General features: G+C 47.7%; 1 protein-coding gene across 1 annotated transcript in view; it reads left to right on the top strand.

Moving 5' to 3' along the window:
* The window catches only part of cunh8orf34 (chromosome unknown C8orf34 homolog), a 40110-nt gene extending 18793 nt beyond the window's left edge, over nucleotides 1-21317 (top strand). The window contains exons 8-15 of the mRNA XM_076171309.1: nucleotides 3207-3342; nucleotides 6496-6581; nucleotides 6709-6782; nucleotides 13187-13316; nucleotides 16249-16739; nucleotides 17784-17880; nucleotides 19761-19799; nucleotides 20891-21317. Coding sequence (XP_076027424.1) covers nucleotides 3207-3342; nucleotides 6496-6581; nucleotides 6709-6782; nucleotides 13187-13316; nucleotides 16249-16739; nucleotides 17784-17880; nucleotides 19761-19799; nucleotides 20891-20898 — 1061 coding nt within the window. The 3' untranslated portion in view covers nucleotides 20899-21317. The remainder of the gene's footprint in view (nucleotides 1-3206; nucleotides 3343-6495; nucleotides 6582-6708; nucleotides 6783-13186; nucleotides 13317-16248; nucleotides 16740-17783; nucleotides 17881-19760; nucleotides 19800-20890) is intronic.
* The last annotated feature ends 1325 nt before the right edge of the window (nucleotides 21318-22642 follow it).

Here is a 22642-nt window from a genome sequence, read left to right as displayed (position 1 = left end):
AGCCCTTTATCTGTATGTCTGAGTATGTGCTTGCATGTGTGTGTCCCCGCGTGGCATGTCTGTGTCTGTGTGTGTATGTGTGTGTGTGTGTGTGTGTGTGTGTGTGAGCGCAGAGTGTCTATTAATTAGGGCCCAGTGTTGTGTGGCAAGGCGTCGCCGGAGTATGAAAGACTGGAAATTCACTTAATTCACCCAGAATGAGAGACAATCACTCACAGAGCTCAGACTATACGGGATGATGAAGTGTGTGTACGTGTGTGTACATGCGTGTGTTTGTCTGCCTCTATGCGTGTGGGGTCAGGGCGTGAGACGATCCCACCCTCTGCATCTGTCAACTCTTTATCCTCCAAGGTGTGTATTAAGTTATTTGTGAAGCGAGCGTGATAATTATGACTGCAGCTCCTCATTGACAGGCAGCAGAAAGAGAGAGAGAGAGAGAGAGAGCAGGTCGGGCACGTCGCTATGTCAACAACGCCCAAATTACACGGAAACTTGGAGAGACGAGCAGCAAACACTTTATCTGGGCGCGCTCCTCCACAACGGAATTCCGGGGCCTTTTGTTGTGTTTGCATCGCTGGGATAGTTTCCATTTCTCCCCCCAACCGACCCCCCACCCCACCACAGCGCAGAGCCCAGCCGTATTTGTGTTTATCTGCCGTGTCTCATCGCCTGGGGGGGGCGCGGGGTTCACGCATGGCTGCCTCGGTGCCAAGGGAGTGAAAACGGGACTGTCTAACAAAACGGGCAAGTGCGGACAGACAATTGTTGTGTCTAGACGACGGGATGGGGTAAACTGGTTTCAAGGGGGGAGACGCACTGTAACCGTATCATGGCGATACACACACACACACGCACACACACACACACCTTTGCCCTTCCTCCGAGCTGCTTTGTTAACCTGGAGTGTGTGTGAAACCGAGAAGAAAAGAACACTTAAACGCGTTTAGTACACATGCAACAATCTCAACTATCTCCCCCAACTCCGTTTGAGAAACTTAAACAATTTCAATTCCATATTCAGGCTTGTACTCAGCCTTGTGTCTCAAACTGTCCCCAGGGAAGACGAGGTGTCAACACGGAGTTCTGTCACTTCTCCCTCCCTGGTAGCAGAGTGGGATCAGTAGATTGGATCGTGGACGTTCAGGCTGCTTGTGTGCAGATGAAGGATCGGGCCTCCAAGTCCATTTCTGTCTCCCGTGTTCTGGCACACAGCTGGAGAGACGAGACGATTGAACCTAAAGCCAATTCAGACTTTTAACCCTTCGATACTCGATTGTTCTGACAAGACGAGACAAGCAGAGCCTGCAGATCGGGAATGTTTGTACCTTCTTTACTTTCTGTAAAATTCACGAAAAAAAATGACATTTGCGGTTCCGAATTTTATTATGGAGACCAATTTGAGGGTCTAAAGGAGGAAGCGGTCCATTCTGACATGAGATAACAAGAACAATGTTAACTTCAAACTTTGCAAAATTCACAAATGTGACCTCACTGACCTGTGTGCTGCTGAGATAAGCTGTCTCCTCTTCCCAACGCTGAGCTCTCTCTCTCTCTCCCTCCCTCTCTCTCTCTCTCTCTCTCTCTCTCTCTCTCTCTCTCTCTCTCTCTCTCTCTCTCTCTCTCTCTCTCTCCCTTTGTGTCACTTTATCTTGACCCGAAGGGGAACGAGGGGCAGAAGACAAAGGCGCTGACAGGCAGCTGTGAGCCACTGAGGTCATGTTCTCTTTCACGGTCAGAGCTGGATGCCTCTCTCTCTCTCTCTCCCTCTCCCTCTCCCTCTCCCTCTCTCTGCTCCAGGCTCCCCCTGAGCGAGTGTTTTTCCAAGTGTCAAGTCATGATTATGTGTTACAGGCCGTCACCCAGAGAAAAACCTGGCACGGCGCGGAAATCCGTCGCCAAAAAAAGAAAAGGAGGGGAAAACACGTAGATGGAGCGAAGAAGAAGAAGAAGAACGACGGAGAGATGAAGGCCTTTAAACTCGAGCGGTTCCCACGGCCGGCAAATTGCCCAGATCGCTTGTGGCTCTCCGCACCCCCCCCCTAAAAGCCCCCCCACCCGCCCTCTCCCTCCCTCCGACGCATGGCGTGATGAATGGGACATTTAATATTGCGCCGCTTAAGGGTATTACAGGAACGCAACTGTCCCTCTGCACGCTAAAACACTAACGCTTCTCAGGCTGCAACCGGCCAAACGACCGCTGGACGAGAGAGAGAGAGAGAGAGAGTGAGAGAGAGGGAGATCCTGGCTGGGTGCCAGGCTGATGGATGGAGAGAGAGAGAGTTCTCATGGGCGAGTGTCACAGCTCTAATCCAGGCCATTAGTCATGCCGTCTCTCCTTTCAAGGTGTGAGGCTCATTTTCTCTCTCCGCCAAAACCAGCGGGCGACGTAACGCCACCGCGGGATCGAAGAGTAGCAAAGTTCGTTTTCGTTCCTTCTTCCTCCTTTCGAATCCTCCCTGCGGTGGAAAGAAACGATGTTCCGTTTAAGTGGACATGTTTTTAAAAACACTCTGGACCACCTCGCATGAACCCTTAAGACTCCACTTTGTGTAATATCTCTGGAGGATGTGTAACTTAAAACAGCTAGGCTCACTCACTCACACACACACACACACACACACACACACACACGCACACACGCCCTCTGATTCCTTTGTTGTGTTTAATAGACCGTAACTCCGGCTCGCTTGTGCAACAAAACATCGGCGACTTCACGTTCTTCCTCTGGTAACGTGGCGTGATGGGCGTGATTTATGCGTTCCTCTTCCCGTCAAGCGAGGCCGAAGCATGACCCGGGCCGTACACGTGTGTCCGTCGAGAGAGAGAGAGAGGGAAGACGGTGAGCGTGTCTCATACATATGGACTTCTTTAGAGTACACCGTGTGTGTGTGTGTGTGTGTGTGTGAGAGAGAGAGAGAGAGAGAAGACTCTTCAGGACACAGGGAGAGATCAGACAGATCCAGCATTCCAGCGTTCCGTGTCTTCCTCTCTCTCTCTCTCGGCTCAATTGTTCTTTGTCCCTCTCCGTCCTCGGCTCGTGAACGTTTCCCTTCCTCTCTCTCTCCTGATGTTGTGATGTTCTGCTGTCATCGGCCCTCGTATGACAAAGAGCTGTGTGTCCATGTGGCGCAATATATATAATTATTTAAATTCTAAACAGCCTGTCTCTCTCTCTCTCTGTCTCTCTGTCTCTCTCTGTCCCTCAGAGGACCTGGACGATCTGAGGATGGAGGGCGTGACCGGCTTGGCTCCGTCCGGCAGCAAGTTCAGCCAGGGCCGCAGCTCGTATCAACCTGAGCCTCAGGCCAAAGTCACGCTCAACATCTGCTCCAGGTGTGCCAGGTAAACCCTTCCTCACCTCGGCTCCACCCTCATCCTAACTTCACTGTTCTGTGTTTGTCTATATTTGTTTGTGTGTTTGTCGTCTTTGTCACTCCGGTGTGCAACAAATCGGAACCCGCGCACATCAGAGGAGGCGTCGGCTTCAGACGGAGAACAGGGAACAATATCGGATCTTAAGTGCATTCCGGCTCTGCTTGTTTTCACAAAGCGACCCCCGGCACTGATAACTGTCTCCATTATCGCCCTCCTCTCCCTCTTTTATCGTGGCTTTTCTCTTCTGACACATTTCCTGCCCCCACCGGCGCACCGCCACCCTCCCCCATCTGCAGCGGCATCGGATCGGAGCGCTCGGATATCTGGGTGTTTGCCGCGATACGGCGAGGCAGGTACGGGCAGGAACGCCGTCTGATGCCAGGCGCAGATAAAAGGTGTATCTGCTCTGGATGAGACGCCAGACACACAGCTGCCCGCCTCGCCTCCTCTGTTTGGAGTTTGGAATTTGTTTGTTTCCGACTCCTCATTCATTTGTGCCTCTTATCAGCTTGGCTCCATGAATGGTGTCAGTGAATCCTGGTTGGAAGTTTATCAACTGGATGTTTATCAAGTTACTCTTGTACGTGCAGGCGTTTGGCGTCACATCTTGAGCTCTACAGCAGAGATCTTGCAACATTCCTGACCATCGGATCCTTCCTGGTGTACCGGCGAAGGAGACGTAGAGGTTCAGTCATCCTCTGTAAACATCAGGACCATAAACGCATCACTAAGCTTTAAAAGTTGGAATCCTGAAATCAGATGTTGCGGTTGAGGAGATACTGGTGAGTCTGTGACGGCGCTGATGTCCAGATTCTTCCCTATTTGTTCATCAGTAGTTCACCTCACAGATTTAAGGTCCCGGCAGATCGCTGAGGTTGTTTCTAATAACACAGCAGTACCAGGAGTTGCTTGCTTGCTTGCTTGCTTGCTTGGCCCTGCTGGAGCCTGGACCCAAGCTGGACAAGCATTCCTGGCATTCCCATCCCCTCTGAAGCAAACACACCAGAATCTTCTCTCTGTCTGCACATGAGGGTCAGAGAGGTCAGACTCCAGCTTTGTACTGCTCTTAAACGCATCATCAGGGACCCATGACTCAGCGTGATTTACCACCGACATCTAAAGAACTCTCACAGCTCTGTTTATTGATTTCCAGCAGCCCGGCTTAATGTTCATCATCAATCAATAATGTGAACTTCATCAGCTCAGTAACGTCACGCTGCCAACACTGTCGCAGTCTAAGCACCGGTTTGACTGACGGCCCAGGGGTGAGACACCTTTCCCTGGTTGTCGTCCCGTTCCTCCCATCGGGCCGTGACGATGTCCACACACACACACACACACACACACTCTCTCCGCTCCAGTCAGCCCGTGCGTGCTCCTAAGCCGCAGTGGCAGGTCAGGAAGCCCGCTGCTTCCTCTGGCTCTCCTCCGGCCGGGTTGAAGTGTAAAGCGCCGTGTGGCCCGTGTGTTGTGGGCACGTCTCCGTCTCGCGGGCTACGGCTGCGGCTGCGGTTACGCCAGAGCTTCATCCACCTCCTCCTCTGCACAACAGATCTGCCCCTACGCTCTCCCCCACCCCCTTATGTGCAAAACGCATTCCAGATCCCGGCTAGAGTCCGAGGAAGTCGAAGGAAATGGGATAGATCTCGGCGGCCCTGTGCCCGGCTCGTACATCTCATTAGATTAATTGCTTACATATCTGGAATGTACAGAAGGAATGTTTGTGAGGTCTTGTGGCTAGGAGCAGCTTTTGTTCATTGAGCGGGAAGAGAGCCGGGGCCATCCTGGGGACGTATTAACCGTCTTATAAAGGAGGAGGAAGTATAAAGATGTCTCCTAAAAAGCTCTGCTCTCGCTTTTATCATCATGGCGGAGGAAGAACACGAGAGGCGTGCAGCTGTGAGGGAATGCAGCCGCAGCACCAGAGCCTATAGATCGCTTAGGTTTGTCTCCGGCTAATGGGTGAACTGATGACACGGAGATATGAGGCCAGGAAGAGTTTGGAGCTAAATGAGTGTATAATTACGTGTAATATGATGTAATCATTTACAGTTGGGGATCTATGTGCAGACTTTGTGTTTCTGGCATAATGCTTTTAAGAGCGGAGCCTCCTCGGTTGAACTCCCGGCTCCAGAAGCCAACATTTGGGATGCGGAAAGGAGCAGGAGATTGGGCGATATCGTACTTACAAGCTGCACACACACACACACACACACACACTTACACACACACATGCACGCACGAGCTCTGGAACCAATCATGGGAAAGGAGCCAGCTGAGGTGGTTGGGGCATCTAATCAGGACGTCTCCACGGGGAGGAATTCTGGGCAACCGGGAGGAGACGGTGAGAGCCGGGGCCGAGATGGAGGGATTATATATCCCATCTGGCCTGGGAACGTCAGCCCCAGGAAGAGCCGGAAGGTATGGATACAGAGAGGGGGGGAAGGCTGGGGGCTTCACCCTGTGGCCCGGGATTGGGATGGACGGCGGATAGTAAGTGTGTGTGTGTGTGTGTGTGTGTGTGTGTGTGTGTGTGTGTGTGTGTGTGTGTGTGTGTGTGTGTGTGTGTGTGTGTGTGTGTGTGTGTGTGTGTGTGTGTGTGTGTGTGTGTGTGTGTGTGTGTGTGTGTGTGTGTGTGTGTGTGTGTGTGTGTGTGTGTGTGTGTGTGTGTGTGAGAGTCTGCAGAAGAGCGTAAACGCGGCAAAAAGCCACGTGTGAACTGTTAATCACCTCTATGAGCTCGGGACATGATGAAGACTATGATTTATAGGGGGAATTTCAGAGGGATGAGAAGCGTCGATGAAGCGTCCCCCGCCCGGCCCCCCATGTTCCTCCCGTTCCCAGCGGCTGCATAAGAGATTACAAACCCGGCGAGCACTTCCTCTTCGTCTCATCGCCTCAGCCCGATAGAGGCTCACTTGTCTTTTACACGATCTGACGTTGAGTTTCCAAACACGCGGCGTGCTGCTGGTGTGGAGGGAAACGTTGATTCCCCAGATAATTTAAACACAATCTGCCGGCCGGTGTTTTTGCACAGTAGTGAGCCTGTGTGTGTGTGTGTGTGTGTGTGTGTGTGTGTGTGTGTGTGTGTGTGTGTGTGTGTGTGTGTTTTGTCTCCAGGTTGCAGGGGGACAGTCTATCAGACGGCAGATCCAGAGAGGAGCACAGGCCTCATACGTCTGAGCAAGCTGTCCCCGACATCTCATGTGAGTTACACAACACGCTGCAAATTGTCTCACACACACACAACCTTTTCACTGTATCCCTCTCCTGTGTGTGTGTGTGTGTGTTTTCCCCGTTGCGTGTGTGCTTTGTGTGCGTCGTCTGGAGCAGGTCCATTGCCCGGGGTGGAAGCGGTGCTGGGACGGGGGCAGGAATGCGACGCGCTGTCTCAAGTGTCGAGCACAGTAAGCGTCCTCCCTAACATCCATCACCAAACAATTAAGATCACTTTACACCCATCAATTACCGCCTGGCTGCCTCCTCCTCCTCCTCGGCCTCCATTGTCAGGCCACGGGGGAGAGAAAACCACCTCAAGCTTCTCGGCGTGGGGACAAAAACCCGAGCAGAGTCCATCCATCTTCATGTGGCCATTTTGGTTTACACAGCAGTTGATAGAGCGAACAAATGATACCTCAATGAGGGCTCAGCCTGTATCACTTCACCGTCCTCTCAGGGCACTTGTGTGCAATTGGAAAGGAATAAAGGAGTAAATGAAATGAATATCTGGTCGCACAATTAGTCTGTGTACACCTCTAACCCGCTCTATTGTATCAGCCTCATTCAATAGGAGGCTCGCATGCTATGGGAAAGAACTCCGCAGAGGCCTAACGCGGCCCCAGCACATAGTCTGAGCCGCTCCGACGCTCACATGCTGTTAATAAAGCGCTCAGCCGAGACGCCGCTACCTTTGTGTAATTAGCAGCAAAGAAAAGAGAGAAAAAAAGCGAGTACCTTTTTATAATTACATCAATCTAAGAGTTAGGGAAATTCCTTTTTACTGGGTTTTACTAAGCGAAAGGCGGTTTGGAGCCAAAGCGTCGGCCCCGTGTGCGCAGCAGATGCGCAGAGGCTCCACGCTAACTGGGAGCAGACCTCCAGAGACGGCAGACTCCGGCCCATCAAAGCCTGCAGCGGGACGCTCGGCGAAACCCGCCGCCCTGCAGACAGCGGAGAACCTGTGTGGCATCAGAAACCAAACCGCCGCTTTCTTTCTTTCTTTTCTTTCTTTTCTTCTTCTATTATAGCTGAAGTGAAACGCACAGAGCTCGATCAGGTATTAGTGACATTAGACAGAGTCGACCGTGACGTTTGATTAATGGAACCTCCAGCTTGATGTGATTTTCCCTCCGCTTCACATCGACTTTCACATGACGTCTTTTGTAGGTCGTATCTGATTCTACCGAGGCCCTGAACGCCCCATCTCTCCCCTTGCGTTTACCTCCCCATAGGTTAAACCCCGTCTGGCACACTAATGCGTCCCATATGGGAAACCTTAAGCACCAAAGTCCTCCGTCACCTACTATAGCTAATGTGGCCGTTTTGTGTTTAATCGCTTATGTTTGGTCGAAAACGGCTTTCAAACTATCGCAATTTGTTTGGCTAATAGCTTGTTAGTTTAACGGGTCCTTCAGGGGCTCACGCGCCCCGAGTCCCCGAAACGGCGTCGGAAAACAAAATGAAACGCTTTTATGAGCAAACTCTCTTATTTGGAAACACAATGGTTGAAGTCATAGAACGTTTATGTTTGCTGCTCGGCTTTGACTTGATTAGGAAGAACACATGTTTGGGTGGAAAAGTGTGAAAATCCATTCACTGTATTGTATTTTATTCCTTTTGAAAGCCTGCTTGCATCAATTTCTCCCTTATAAAAGTTGAATTATTCTTCATTAGTGCCATATTCCATCCCGTCTGCTCGGTATTCCAGGATGTCTTCCCGTGTCGTCCCAGTTGCTCTGGTCGGAGCTGTAAATGTTTAGGGATGTTGGAGAGTAAACACTGGCGATCATTAGTGCCCGTGCCAGCTCCTTTAGGTGATAATTACCCCATAAAGACTAAATACTTTCCGCAAGCAATCGCCGGAGCAAATTCCCCACAAAATTCCCGCTTTGTACATGTCAAACCATACGTTCAAATCAAAATTGTGTTGCAAAAGTCGCACGGGTGTTACCGTCATAAACGCTGCCAGGGGGTAGATGGAAGGTAATTGCAGTGATGCAATGGCGTGCGTCTGATAAAAGGCGAAGGCGACCCCCCCCCACCCTTTGCGACGCCGTGTTTTGATTTCCAGGGGAATTTTCTGGCTGCGTTTCAGCCTGGATACGCTGTGTGGCAGAGGCCCTTTCATATTTGGCAGCGCTCCCCTCTCGCCGCTCTCCCCACACCTCCGCTGTTCTGCTTGCATGACTCTCCTCAGAGCAGATCTCCATGGTTTCCAGCATAGGTAGCCCCTCCCCCCTCCCTGCAGCACTTACCCCCTTTTTTCTTACTCCTTCATTTCTTTAACATTTCCAGACTTCTCATATTATTTATTTTCTGTAATGTGGCATCTGTGCTCTGAACCCGGAATTATGGTTTCAATACAATAAGATTTGTTTGCTGGGAGGCTTATTCAATTTATTTTCAATATGAAACTATACCACTATCTTGATTTCCCTTAATTCTCCGTGATTTGTGTTGTAATACTCACCATGCTGTTCCAAACATTTGCAATCTTCCCTCTTGTTTACTTTACCAGTCCTGATCTCCCAGGCTGATATTCCATCTAACCTGAACAGTAAACAACCTGTACTCTGCAAACAAATAGCAGTATTTTTTACAGTAGGTGGCTCAGGGGATAAACTGTGCAGGTAGAAAATATGCAAATGTGAATCCAACACTCATTCATTACTTGTATTTGTTCTAATTAGACATTCAGTTCATGCATCAGCAGTATATTAACACACAGCATCTGCATGTGGGTGATAGGTTTTGTGTCTAATGCGTTCTCAGGCATGGAAAAACTGTTGTTAATTTATTAAAGCTGTAAGTAAACCGTGTTGAGACATTATGTCAGAGGCGTAATCAGATTGTAAGTCAATTTACACAAGAATGTACACGCTCCGTCAGCTCACAATGCAATAAGCTGCAAGTCGTGTAAATCTAATGAACTGCAGAATCCTATTAAGGGGGAAAGGATCATGGTTGAAATATTAATGAGAGAGTAAATAAACTTTGTAGGGTCAATACTGAATGTACACACACCCAGATTAATACACACACAGACACACGCACACACACACACACACACACACACACACACACACACACACACACACACACACACACACACACACACACACACACACACACAAGCACACACACACGCAGTCGTGCTTGTGCAGACATTCTCCTGTGTAAACACTCGGTAAACATGTCTGTCATAACACGAGTGCATCTGTTCCTCCTGCATGGACTCCGGACCGGATGAGTGTTGCATGTAAAGTAAACTTCAGCAGAGAATCCTACCTCGTATAAAAGCAATTATAAGAGCCGAGACACAAGCACACAAGCAAATCACATCACATGAACACAAGAAGTGAATCATTTTGACTGTGCGGCACTGATTTGGGCCCCACGTCTCTGCATCGAGCCTGTGTGTGTGTGTGTGTGTGTTGTATGAGTTGCATATGTTGGCTTCGCTCATTCCCTGAACCTCACAATTCCTTCCAAACCTTTTCGTCCTTTTTACGTTTTTTTCCCAAATTTTAAACGTGAAATCCTGAGCTGTTGGCTCTACGCTCCACTTGGTTGGCCTCGCCTCCCGCTTGGTCATGTATGACCGCGGCGCAGACAGCATATCATAAGACCTCTCTGCCTGTAATGCCTCCAGAGGAATTCTCGAATTAAAGTCTAGCTGTGTTATTGTCAATATCCTGTTTGCTTTTGGCTGAGCCTGATTCAGACCATAAAAATCCATTAGGCGATTCAAGCTTTGAGCCAAAACAACAGGAAGGCATTAAACATGGTGTGTTACACCTCATATCACATATCCCTCCTGTGGACGTGCACGCCAGAGCGAGGCACGACTGGTGAACCGGTCATTGGGAAAACACACAGCATCTCGGTTGTTGTAATATTGCGTTTGAAAGTTTGAAAAGCGACGTTCCCAGCGGTTGCATTCTTCTTTCCCAATGTTCTACACGGAGCTTCAGAGAGGGAAGTGATGAGAACAGGGAGTCCACGGGGAGCCCAGCGATACCGAAAGGAGAGAGGAGCAGAAATTGATTACAGATTTGTCAGGAATCGGCGAGAGGTTGGATGTTTCCGGCACGCACGCTAGGAAAACTAGGACAGCTGTGTGGAATATCACGGAATGTCATACAACCATATAGTCCCTCACCATGTTAAGGTGGGTTAAGGGAGGCAGTAGTCGAGTGGGTAGAGCTTCCGCTTAAGAACCGGAGGGTTGCCGGTTCGAGTCCCTGCCGAGGTGCCCCTGAGCAAGGCACCGAACCCTCAATTGCTCCCCCCTCTGCGAAGGGTGGTAATATAATGTAATGTAAGTCGCTTTGGATAAAAAGCGTCTGCCAAATGATCGTAATGTTACCAAGAGATGAAGCTATAATTCAATAGTCTCTCTCTCTCTGTGCCTCTCTCTCTCTCTTGACCACAGCAACAGTGTCCATCTATTTGTGATTTGCAAAGCTCAGACCTCCAACTGAGCTGGACCCAGTTTCTGTTCGGGTTCCTGTTGTGCATAGGGCAATGTTGGACCAAACCCCAGCCTGCGGTGGTTATTACTGTTTGACCACACACGTAACCGGGCAGGCAGGCAGGCTGTAAAACATTTAGCTTTGGATGTCCCATCCTCTGTTTCTTGTCTCGTTTGCACTCAACATGGAATCAATTTTGAGAGAAACAAGATCCGTGTTTGTTAGCCGGGCAGAAGCTTCACTTAAAGGGGTTTTCCCCCGTTTTTCTCTTTTTGTTCTTTAGTTTAGTCATTGGGGTTTGTGCCGCTGACATGAACATACTCATAAGTCATTACAAAATCATACTGGGGTGATGAGAAAGCACGTCTCCTCCTCCTCCTCCTCCTCACGTCCATGTTTGTGTAGATGAAAGTGTCTAAGCAGAAAAGGGTTTTGGCATCATTTGGTGGTGTCTTGTGTTACTTAGTTTTCATTCCTCCAGCCGTTGAGGAAGCATCACTGCAGGACAGCGAGCTGAGACTAAAACAGACATCCATTCCCACACTGCTCTGCTCTCATAGTTTGGGACGCCTGATGAGAACCAGGACGCATCTTTGTTGTCCTCCTAATCTCAACCCAGCATTGATGAACAACAGTCATATTTTGATTATAGTGTGTGTTTATTTTTTGGATGTTATCTACGGAGGTGGATTACTTGCAGACTCACATCCTGTCTGCTTGCCTGGCCGCACCACCGCACCACCAGCGGCCCTTAGCCTCCGGTCTGCAGTCTCCAGGATATATGGTCCTGATTATGGTATAGTCTGCAGAAAGAAGCGCTCCAGGGCAGGAGCAGAACACGCTACACACACTGCACACACTGCAGATAAGAGAGACTACAGTATATGAACTTGTCCATGGTCTTAGCGTGGATTTGATGTACTTTTGAGCAAACTGTAGCACAGGGAAGCTTACGAAATGAGAGCTGTTGGTGGCCTTGTTTGCTAGAGCAGAGAGGACAACATGATGTCATGCTGGGGGGGCCATACCACCATAAAGGCCGGGGAGGGGTCTGCATCAGTTGTAATGTCTAACCCGCCTCGCCGCTCTATGAGGGCTGTAATTAAAGATGGGCTGTGGCGTTGTGGTTCCACCGCCGCGAAAAGGCCCTCATGCATCTGACAGGCGCAGAGATCAAGTCCACAGACTCTGGGAATCCTGCGTCATCGTGGATCTGAGAGGGTTAGAAAGTTGTTTTTTACCATATCTCCTCCTTTGCAAATGTGTTTCTCAGACCGCTTTGAGTCCCGAAAGTGAAAAATGAGTTATGACTGTTATATCCCCGGTTTGTCTGTAAATATTACGGGAAGGCCGGATCACATCTGCGGCGTGTCGGCGTCAGCTCAGCCTCTGGTGAAGCACGTGAGATGACGCAAGCTTCTGCTGCCTGCGGCGGCGCTTGTGTTGTACGTGAGGAAGAGTAGAAACATTCCGAGCACACAGACAGTGGCAGAAGACAGAATGTAAGGAATGAGGGCAGAACAATATGCAGCTCTCACATTTGCTCACCTTTACACACTCACACACACACACTTACAAATGTGTGTGGGTGTGTGTGTCAGACATTGCCAGACCCAAACTGTCTAACAGCTTCTCTTCCAAATCCTAATCCTATACAAACTTTACATACGCCAGACCAAACCAGCAACCTTAAGCGCTCCCATCTATCTTTGCAGAGTGTGTTTGCTTTAGAATGTAATCATATTTAACTTAAGTCTTTAAGCAGTGTTTTCAGCCTGGAGTGAACTTACCGTTAGAATATTCTCCACCAACCGCCGCTGCTGTATTGGCTTGTTTTTGACAGCGACCTGGCATGCGGAGCTCTCACAGATTTATTGATACTTTATTGATTCCACTCCTGACCGTCTACCATCCTGCGCCGCCTAGACTGAGCTTCATACACACTTTCATCTACTTTCTGTGGTTTCTTATGTTTTTTCTAAAGCCCATAAAAAAATAATTACCTCGTTTTTTTTCCCCTCCCAGGCTAAGAGATATGGATTTTTCCACTTGAAAATACTCTGAGGAATAATTGAAAGTCTCTTTCATGTAACGTGACTTTCCCTCTCTTGTCGCAGCGTCAGGCAGTCTGGGCGGCTGATCTGAAGCCTGTGAGAGGTGGTGGGAGCTCTGTGGGGCAGACGGGCCTGCTACTGGGCGACTCCCTCTTCTCTAAGGAGCTGGAGAACATGGGCAAGCAGCTCGCCGGTAGGTCTGTGTGTGTGTGTGTGTATATGTGTGTGTGTGTGAGAGAGAGAGATGCTGCGTTTGTGCATTTGTGAGCAAGTTTGTTTATGTGAATTGGCTGTAATGGTGAATAGTGAAGGGGGAAAAAAAACCTGCTTTGGAATACAAAACTGCACTTATCACACATGCGCGCACACACACACATACACACACACACACACAGAACTACAGAGACTTGCCGATGACTTGATGAGTACATGTGAGGAGTACAAGCTGCAGCGTGGAGCCAAAGAATGTCTCGTTTTCAGCCAAAGCATTTTCTTGCTTAATTAAAAACTTCTCTTGTTACGAAAACGTGTCAGAATGGAACAGGGGACGATCCATTCCATAATTTCCACATGTCAGGAATCTTTCTCATCTGCGGCGCTGAAAAACTTCCCAAATGACAGCAGAGTGAATTTGGGAATTAATTGAAGCCCTAAATGTTTTGTCAGACAACAACAGAGTGTGTGAGACATCTCGGAGCCGCCGGCTGCTCTTAATGCGTCTCATGTCTCCGTTTGGTACGCGACGTCTCCATGAGTCATGTAGTGTTTCTATTGTCACCATGATCGAGTGTTTATTCATTATGAAGCAGATGAAAGCCTGGAGCGCAGACCAAAGGGGGACGTGCAGCATCATGCGTCACCCGCTGGTTTGTTTACGCATGTCCTCCCTCTGCGTTAGGCAGCGTCCCCCTTCCAGACCGTCCTGACCCTCATAGCTTCACCTCTACCTGTCACCCAGCAGCAGCAGCGCTCATTAGCACTGCAGACACAACAGATACTCCCGCTTCACCCCAAACTCCATCCTGACCCCACCGCCCCTCAGATGGCATTGATTTCTAGTTGTTTTACGCCGAGTTACTGAATATCCAGGTTTTGAGGGCTCCCGCCAGGCGACCCAGTGGAGCTGTTGAACAAGCTAATTCAACTCTTTCATGCCTTTATTAGCTGCTAATACTTTCCATGTTTGGAGCCGGGGCCTCACTTTTCATCCTGTTTTGTTGCTCCAATTATGTGGCCTGGTAATTGCTCTTTGTCTGCCTTTCATAATAAAACAAGTCTACTTTTCTTTTACACTGAAATTACCGACCGCTCACTTTGTCACCAGTGTGAGAGATATTCTAAGTTATTCAGGCTGTGCAGGAAATGTTTAGATGACTGGAGACGTAAACCAGACGAGAGATGGACTCTGAATAGTTTGATAGCGTGATTCTGTCGCTGCTTGATCAAAGGCTGTAGTAGGTTAGATGTCTCTCTCTCTCTCTCTCTCTGTCTCTCTTTCTCTCTGTCTCCATCTCTCTCTCTCTCTCTCTCTCTCTCTCTCCCTGTCTGCGCCATATGGACTTTTTTGATACCACCTCTTTGATATCAGAAGCTGTCATCTTATATCAGGGTTTGCGAAATGGCCTGCAGTCATTTCTGCGCAAAACACAGTCAAACACACAGAATCCCTCCCCTAAAAGAAGAAGAATCTGCTTGTCACAGGCCGCTCATTAATGCCAGGAAGTTAGTGGGAGCAACTAGTTTACAATAAAATCATGACTGGATCAACCATTTACGGAAAAGGGAGAAAGCTCTTCAAACAAAAAAATGTGTTTATCATTAGGTAAATATCCAGAGATCAAAATATCAGTTTTGCGGTAACAGATTACTAATGAGCGTATCCTGTTTATGAAGTCATAAAAACAGGCCCCATGGTCATTGTGTGGGCGGGAACTGGGAAACCGTCGTCCACAGAGGTTCAGTTTACACCAGTGATCCTTTCTGCGTACATCCACTTCACTGTTTGACACTCATCCAGACGTGCACTCCTGTCCTTCTGCTGTTTTTGGGGGCTTTAAAGTCACAAACGTAACAATACTTATTTGCGGTTCTTCTGATTTAGAGAAGTAACAGAAGCCGAAGGCATGAAGGTCAAACTACTACAGCCACAGTACGCTCCATACACGCTGATTTAGGAGTTCATGAGCAAGGCACCCTGCATGAGCTCTGTTGTATATCTCAGTGTAAAGGTCGACCTGGATGTGATCAGCGCTGATTAAACAAAGAAACAGCAGTCTAATTACGCATGTCAAAGAATTAAATGTATTGCATCCCAGAAGGATGATGTCGAAAAACAGCAACAGCCTGGATTGAGTTCCAAGCATCGTGTCCCAAAGCTGCACTTTAGAGGCAGAACGCGGAGCTTTTCTGTTTTGCATACTTAATGGATAGAAGCCAGTGAGGAGCAGCATGTGTTTCACATTGTTGAGTGGAAAAATGTTGTTTGTTTAGCAGAGAGCGCCATTCGCTCGCAAACGGGGGGGAAAGTCAGGCTTTGTGAAATCGTCGTCATGCTTCGATTTATTATTTATTTAACGTCACACGTACACGGCTCGGCCCGGGGAGTCGTCATTTCTGATGAGTCATGCCTTCGACTCGTATGATAACACCCCGGACACGCTTTTGTTGAAATCCTGATTGCCAAGGTCGTGCAGGAAAAGGCGGAAAACATGGAAAAAGTGACCGAGCTGCTGATCACAGAAGTTGGCAGCGTGGTTTCTCTGACAAACAGAAAATGTTTTTGGGACTACTACTCACGCAAACAAATGTGTTTTTGTCAGGAAAAGGGAAAACCGTACCAGGCTGTGCTTATATCAGCTTTGGAACCTTCACTGACGGAGGAAGCAGGATTCACCACAATTTACAGCCTCCATAAATATTGTCATCATTACCCAGAAGAGGGATTAAAGCAAAACAGTCTCACCCACTTTAGTCTTTTGGTGAAGTCGGTGAACCATCTGACTTATAGGATGTATACTAACTTCATAACACAGCTGGATAATAAAGAGAATAAATGGGAAGTTTTATAGCAAGTGTGAAGTCCGGATTTAGACTTTTCACTCTCTGTTCCTTTTTTCCCCCTGCAGAGGTTGAGAAGGACCTGGCCAAGCTGGCAGAAGCGGGCAAGATGGCCAGTCGGAGCACGAATAGCCCGCACAGTAGCCTGCTCCACACGCCTCTGCGCCACAGGACGCTCCCCGACACGCTCCCTCTCCTCAGCCAGCTCTCCAGGCCTCAGTCTCCGGCCAGCGGCCTCTCATCTAAAACCTTCGGCGTGGGCCTCCCCATCCTCAGTCCCAAGCCCACCTCGCTGGTCATGGGTCGAACTAAATCCCCCAGCAACCCCGGGAGCAGAACTCAAACCCCTCGAACCCCCAGTAGGCCCCTGACCCCAAATAGCTTTCTGTCACGCTCCACCTTTAACACGGGATCACACAAGGAGGTGACCTTCAGGAGGTCGAGGAGCCGCCCGGTGACGCCCACGTGTCAACCCACGCTCCCCCGCCCGCTGCTCACCCCTCCTGGGCTCAGCACCACAGACAGCCTGGGTGCCAGCCTGCGGGCCTACCTGTCTGAGGTAACCAAGCATTACATCATCACATACGTCCACTCCTGATGCAGAACTCTTTTGTACATCTATACATTTATTACACGTAATGGATCATACATGGGGGTAAAATGGTCGTAAAACTTTGGGTCACGGAATTGAAAAGCACTTCAAGCTCATTGTGATGTGTTCATGCGGTGAGGGAAAGTTGTGTGCTGAGTGTCAAATAGGCTCAATGCCCGAGTTCATTTGGCACAAGAGCCTAAACACATAGAAGTAATAAGTGAGGGCACAGGAACACGCTATCCAGCACATGTGCATACACACACACACACACACACACACACACACACACACACACACACACACACACACACACACACACACACACACACACGGCCTGTGGGTTTTAGGGCAGAGTGTACAGTAGGATGGAAACAGAGAATTTTCAATAGGATTCCTCCCTTATGTTTCTTCCATGATCGACTTTAACTGCGGCTCTGTTAAAGTGGAGACATTGTTTGAGGGCTTTATTAATGCTGAGCAGGGATTTGATCCTTTATTCTTCTGACAGCCACGCTGGTTGACAAGTAGTGGGATTATCAAAAACACACAGACTCAGCTTGTCTTGCGGCGGCTCAGTCCCGAGGAGGCCTGCTTACAGGCTGATGGAGCCCTGAGCCTTGTAAACCTTTCAAAATCTGGATATAAAGGAACCAAATGGATGCAAAGGCTCTCACTCATCCCTGAACTGCTGAGTAGTTTCCTCCTTCCTCCACGAAACTGGAGATTCAATCACCTTTTAGCATTGACAAATAAGGAGACATAAAAGTCTTTTATAGGGCGCATGGGGCGATTTACCAGGTATTTATGAAAGGTTTGGCTTTAGGGCTTTATTCAGAGGTGGACGTAGTAGAAGAGAAAATAAAAACAGATGTAACTCTAGTCGGCCTCGCATTTTTGCGCCAGGTCATCTTTGTTTTGGAGTTCAGTTTGGAATTTTGTGCAGCTCTCACACACTACTCTCCTCTCCTCTTTTATCCTCTCCTCTCTTCTCTTCTCCTCTCCCCTCAGGATGAGTTCTACCAGCAGTTACAGTCCATCAGACAGCCGTGGCATATTCCCAGCGACACAGACAGTGACATCCTGGAGCCTCCGGAACAAGACAAGAGTATGTGATCTTTCCTGTCTTTTGTCCTTTTGCTGGACTGATTTGAATGCGATAAGAATACTTAATGGAATCATGACGAGCAGCACAAACGCCGAGATGTGAATTTTTCCATATTCGCACAGTCCGGGGGGGTCAGAGGTGGAATGTATTGTCATGTCAGATTTCCTTTCCTGGCAACACGTATGAGATATATTACCAACAGGATCCAGTTGATGGACAAGAACTTGCTTGAATGTCGTAAATCCAGTCATAATAGTGGTCTGGCTTGGAAACACACAGCGTTTTACTCTGGCTTTGAACATGACAGAGTTAGATCAGACCTCCTTGAAGGTTCCAGTCCATAAATTGCATGGATGTATGTGGCAGTATGCTCTGATACTCAGAGGCTTGCCAGAATGAAAAGAGTACCTCTCAATTCACTAAGGTCTACTAAGAGTCAAATTTATGCTGTTTTGAAATGTGGATAAAGTTCTGTGTCTTCCACTGAGATGCTTCTGAGGCCTGCAGATGCTGTAAATGAAAACTATCTTCTGAACCAACACACATTTTGCGGATTTAGAGATCTGGGCCCCGAGAGTTGCACCAAAGTAAAGTTTTTGGCCTATTCAAGTATTCGTTAAGATGTTTATCCTCTTGGGAGCACTTTGAAGGCCAATTTGTTTATGTTTTGATATTTCTTGTGTCGTTGTTGTAAAGTGGACATTTTGCAGAGACTGTCAAATGTCTCAGAGTCACCAAAACATTAGGGTTCATGCTGGGGTAGCAGGGAAATTTACAGTAGATATTAAGGAAAATTGGCAATTAGTTATGCAATTCCTAAATGAAAAAATAGAGGGATGAAGAAATTCCAAAATTCCATGGCAATCTGAGGATCAGCTGTCAGGGCCTCTTGCTGTTGGCTATTGGATGGACAGACTAAGCACCAAAGTGACTGACATTGCTTTTTTGGCCCTGCTGAGGGGACAAAAATGCTGAAGTCAGAAGTGTTATTTTCTCTGCGGACTAAAAATCCGACAGCAGCTACTTAAATTGAAAAGCGAGTGCATATGGGAATCAGAAAGACAGATTTTATAGACCTCGTGAAATAGGCTTTCCAGTCAAACAAAAACATCAAGCAGGCACGAGGTTGTCATGTGGAAATATAACCGTACGTGACAAGGTCCTCTGGAGAGAAGCTGCTGGGCCAAATTAATATATTACCAAATGAATTGATATATTTTCCTAATAGCCTGTGCGGGCCTGAGTTAAAACTTGGCGGCGCGGTGGCGGCAGCGTGTTGAAAAAGGATCTGAGCCACACAATGGACCGGAGGTGGCGGAGACAGGGAGACGGAGTGAGACGTGACGATGTACTTATCGGGGTGAGAGACGGTCCACTGAGTCGGACCGAGTAACTGGATCTGATCTTAGCGACACAAGCTAATCAGTGTTTCTCACATTGACACCTACAGAAGCCCCACATGAATACGGGGCCTCCTCATTAGCACTGGGACAGCCACGTCTCAACTGGCGTCAAGTATGTAGCGAGCTCTGAATAATGGGGGAAAAATCTACTGCTATTTCCTGTTATTCTGTAAACTTTTACAATGAGACAACCACACACACCACAGTGGAGATGAAAAGAAGTCTGTCCTTATTCTAAAGCCTAAACTACTTTGTCGCTCATGCGTGGCGCCAAACTCACTTAGCCCGATACGGAATTAAATCAGTAAATGATCTGTTTAGGTGTCTCATAAACGTCTTCACAGACCCGAAAGATATAAAAATGTTCATATTTGCTGCGGGTGAGTTTGATCTCGACTGCTTTATAATGTGCAACACAGGCCAGTGAGTGTTCAGAAGTGATCACGCTGCATGTCTTCTGCTCTAATTCTGTCATAGGTGGAGCCCGAGATGCTAGTAAGAGATCTCTGTTCTCAGGTGAGCATCTGAACAGCAACATCCAGCATTTGAACGCACACAAACATTTCTGATCTGAGACGAAAAATAAGAAACAAGACCCCCCCTAAATTCTGACATGTTGCACGTTCTTGTTTGAGTTTCTCTGTAATCGTTTCTCGCATGAGGTTTCGCGAATAACGATTCCATATGTCGATCATCTCCCTCCAGGTGACAGATGGTGTCATCAATGTAAACGCCTGTGTAACCAAAACCCATCAAGATGTAAGATTGTTGTGCCGTTCGAGCCGTTCAGCGACCTTGAGACGTCTGAAGTGACGTCTCCTGTATACTTGCTATTAAGGAGCCTGACAGTCTGATACCAACAGAGACAGACTGCTGTCACGATGTCTTGGCTCGCCAGAAACCAACCATGCTAAACATTTTGCTATTGTAAGCAACTGCTTCAAGCTGCAAGAGCCTCACTGTCTGTCAATGACCTCATTTGTAGAGCCGCAGCAGCACGCTACCCAAATAACCACCACCAATGGGGTGACTAAGAAGCCTCCACCTTCATTTATGGTGCATTCAATTACCCTCACAAGCTAAATGGAGGGCGCAGTGGCTCTGAAATGTGATTGGTGGAGTCTGGCCATGTGTGGAGAGATGAGACCTGTTGCCCAGTTCCATTAAGTCACTCGGGTTCTGAGTTTACATGCAGCAGACAGCGTCAGCTCTGAGCGTCAACATTTGGGCGAAGGAGAAAAAGCCTGTCTGGTTTGAGGTTGTCTGCGGTTCTCCTTCTTGTGGCTCCCGAGGTGCCCACAGTTCCCAGTGCGAGTGTGCCAGTCTGGAGGGAGAACTGAGAGTGGGGCGGCCGCCGCTGCTTGGCTATCAGGGACGCCAGAGCGTTGCTGCGGCAACTGTTTCAAGCCCGATCACTCGTCTCCCCAAAACGCATTGTGAAATACGGCGGTTGGAGCCTCATTTTCCACTCTGTGTTTGTCTATGACAGATTTTAAAGGGCTGTTTCACTGTAATTGCTCCAGTTATTATTCTTATTAGTGGCTCAATGTGTCTGATTCTGGTTCCTAGGAGACTGATTTTTGTGTTTTTCTCTTTCTTTCACACAGGCCTATAATGACGGAGAGCGGAGACATTGATCCAATCAAACTATTATGCAAACCACTGGACATTTTGAATACCGTGTACAGAGACAATTATTTTTCTAAATCCAACCAATAAAAAAAGATTGTATACTTTTTCACAGATGCCGATATTTCCTAGATTGTACTGTAGCTGTATGATATCATGTGAAAGTATTACGTCAGAGTATGAAATGTTGAAATGTATTTTTCTTCGCCCTGTAGCATGCTAAATGAACTTGAGATGCATTTTGTTGACGACAAATGCTTTTATTTTGGAGGGCGGAGGGGGGCAGCACACCTTCAGTATGTTTAGAATCAGGCTCTTGACTCGCACTGTTCAGACGTAGTGTTCTTGAAATAGCAAATAAAAGTTGTGAAGGGAATTCCCAGAATGCTGTAATGGTAATTAAAGTAATTTGGTGCACATGTTCTGACTCCTCCATATATTTCAATGTTTTAATGTGCTTCATTTGTATTTATAGCCTTTTTAATTTTAAAATCCAAGAACATGACGGAGGTGAATTGAATGTCGACATCATCTCTCTAGCACATTAAATATATTAGAATATTATATACAGTAGAAACAGGTTTTTAAATGTTTCACATGTGTCTGGATCCTTAGTATTATACTGCTTTACACTGTAAAAGGTAAGAAAGTTCACAAAGTAGTTTAACTTTCACCGAATTTCAAGGAAAGAGATTCAAACATAATTGTCTTGGTGAAGATAATTACTAAAACGGCCTTATTACAGCATGTTTATGTATTCTTTTCCAAGTCCCGTATAAATGATCCATCTGTCTTTTGTGTTGCATACAAAGCCGCTCTGACCACGACTCGGGCTCTGCTGTGTGTTTGCCTGGGCACGTGTTGGTTAAACTGTGGTTGTCTGAGTGTTACACAGTGGAAGTCAGCTCCAGTCAAAAGGCGCACACAAACACACACACACCGCAGACACACCCTCCTGCCCGACGTGGTCCCATCTTCCCGTTTGTGGTATAATCTACCCAAACCCTTCCCAAATTGTGCGTCTGTCTCCTGGGATGTGGTCCTGGCTCTCATTTCACTGAGGTGATTCCTGTAAAAGGATGTGTCACAACACTTATCAGCTTCAACCTCATTCTATAAAACATGTTATGTGGTGTAACTTCAACTCCAACATATTGTGTGCTCATAATAAGGGGATGTGGGTTTGTGGAATACACTTTATGTGCCATCATCCAGTCACAGTGCTGCTTTGATTTAATCTATATCTTACATATAATATTGACTTGCATTTCATGTTACAATTTACATTATTCATGTCTTATTTGTACTTTATGGAAAGCAGTTGCGAGTTTGATTCCCATCTGTTGTTGTTTCACAGATGACCAGCACGCTAACTCCATTCTCACTATCGATATTTTCTTTTCCGAGTTCATCCGACTGCTTTTTTTTCCTCCCCCCGTCTTCTTTTATTTGGCACGTCAGCAGAATATCAAGGCGTGAAGAGCTCTGGAGTAAGACGAGACCGTTCGAGAGATGAAGACTTAAGTTACTGCCGCAGATGTCGCGCTAAAGTCGGATCCCCTCTGCTTTTCTTTCCCTGTGGGCACGGGCGAACCTCTCAGTATGTCAGAACACATAAGGATGAGACGTTGGGACCATCAGATGATTCACTTTAGCAGACCGCTCATAGACAGTAACATGTCTGAGATTATAGCCAGATGATAATAGAAGTTGATCCTGTTCCAGCTTTT

The sequence above is a fragment of the Genypterus blacodes genome, unplaced genomic scaffold (assembly GCF_046128005.1).
Source record: "Genypterus blacodes isolate CSIRO-AG114 ecotype Tasmania unplaced genomic scaffold, CSIRO-AGI_Gbla_v1 ptg000245l_1, whole genome shotgun sequence".
Taxonomy (NCBI): domain Eukaryota; kingdom Metazoa; phylum Chordata; class Actinopteri; order Ophidiiformes; family Ophidiidae; genus Genypterus; species Genypterus blacodes.
The sequence above is the reverse complement of the archived record's forward strand: the minus strand, read 5'-3'. Positions and strand labels throughout refer to the sequence as shown.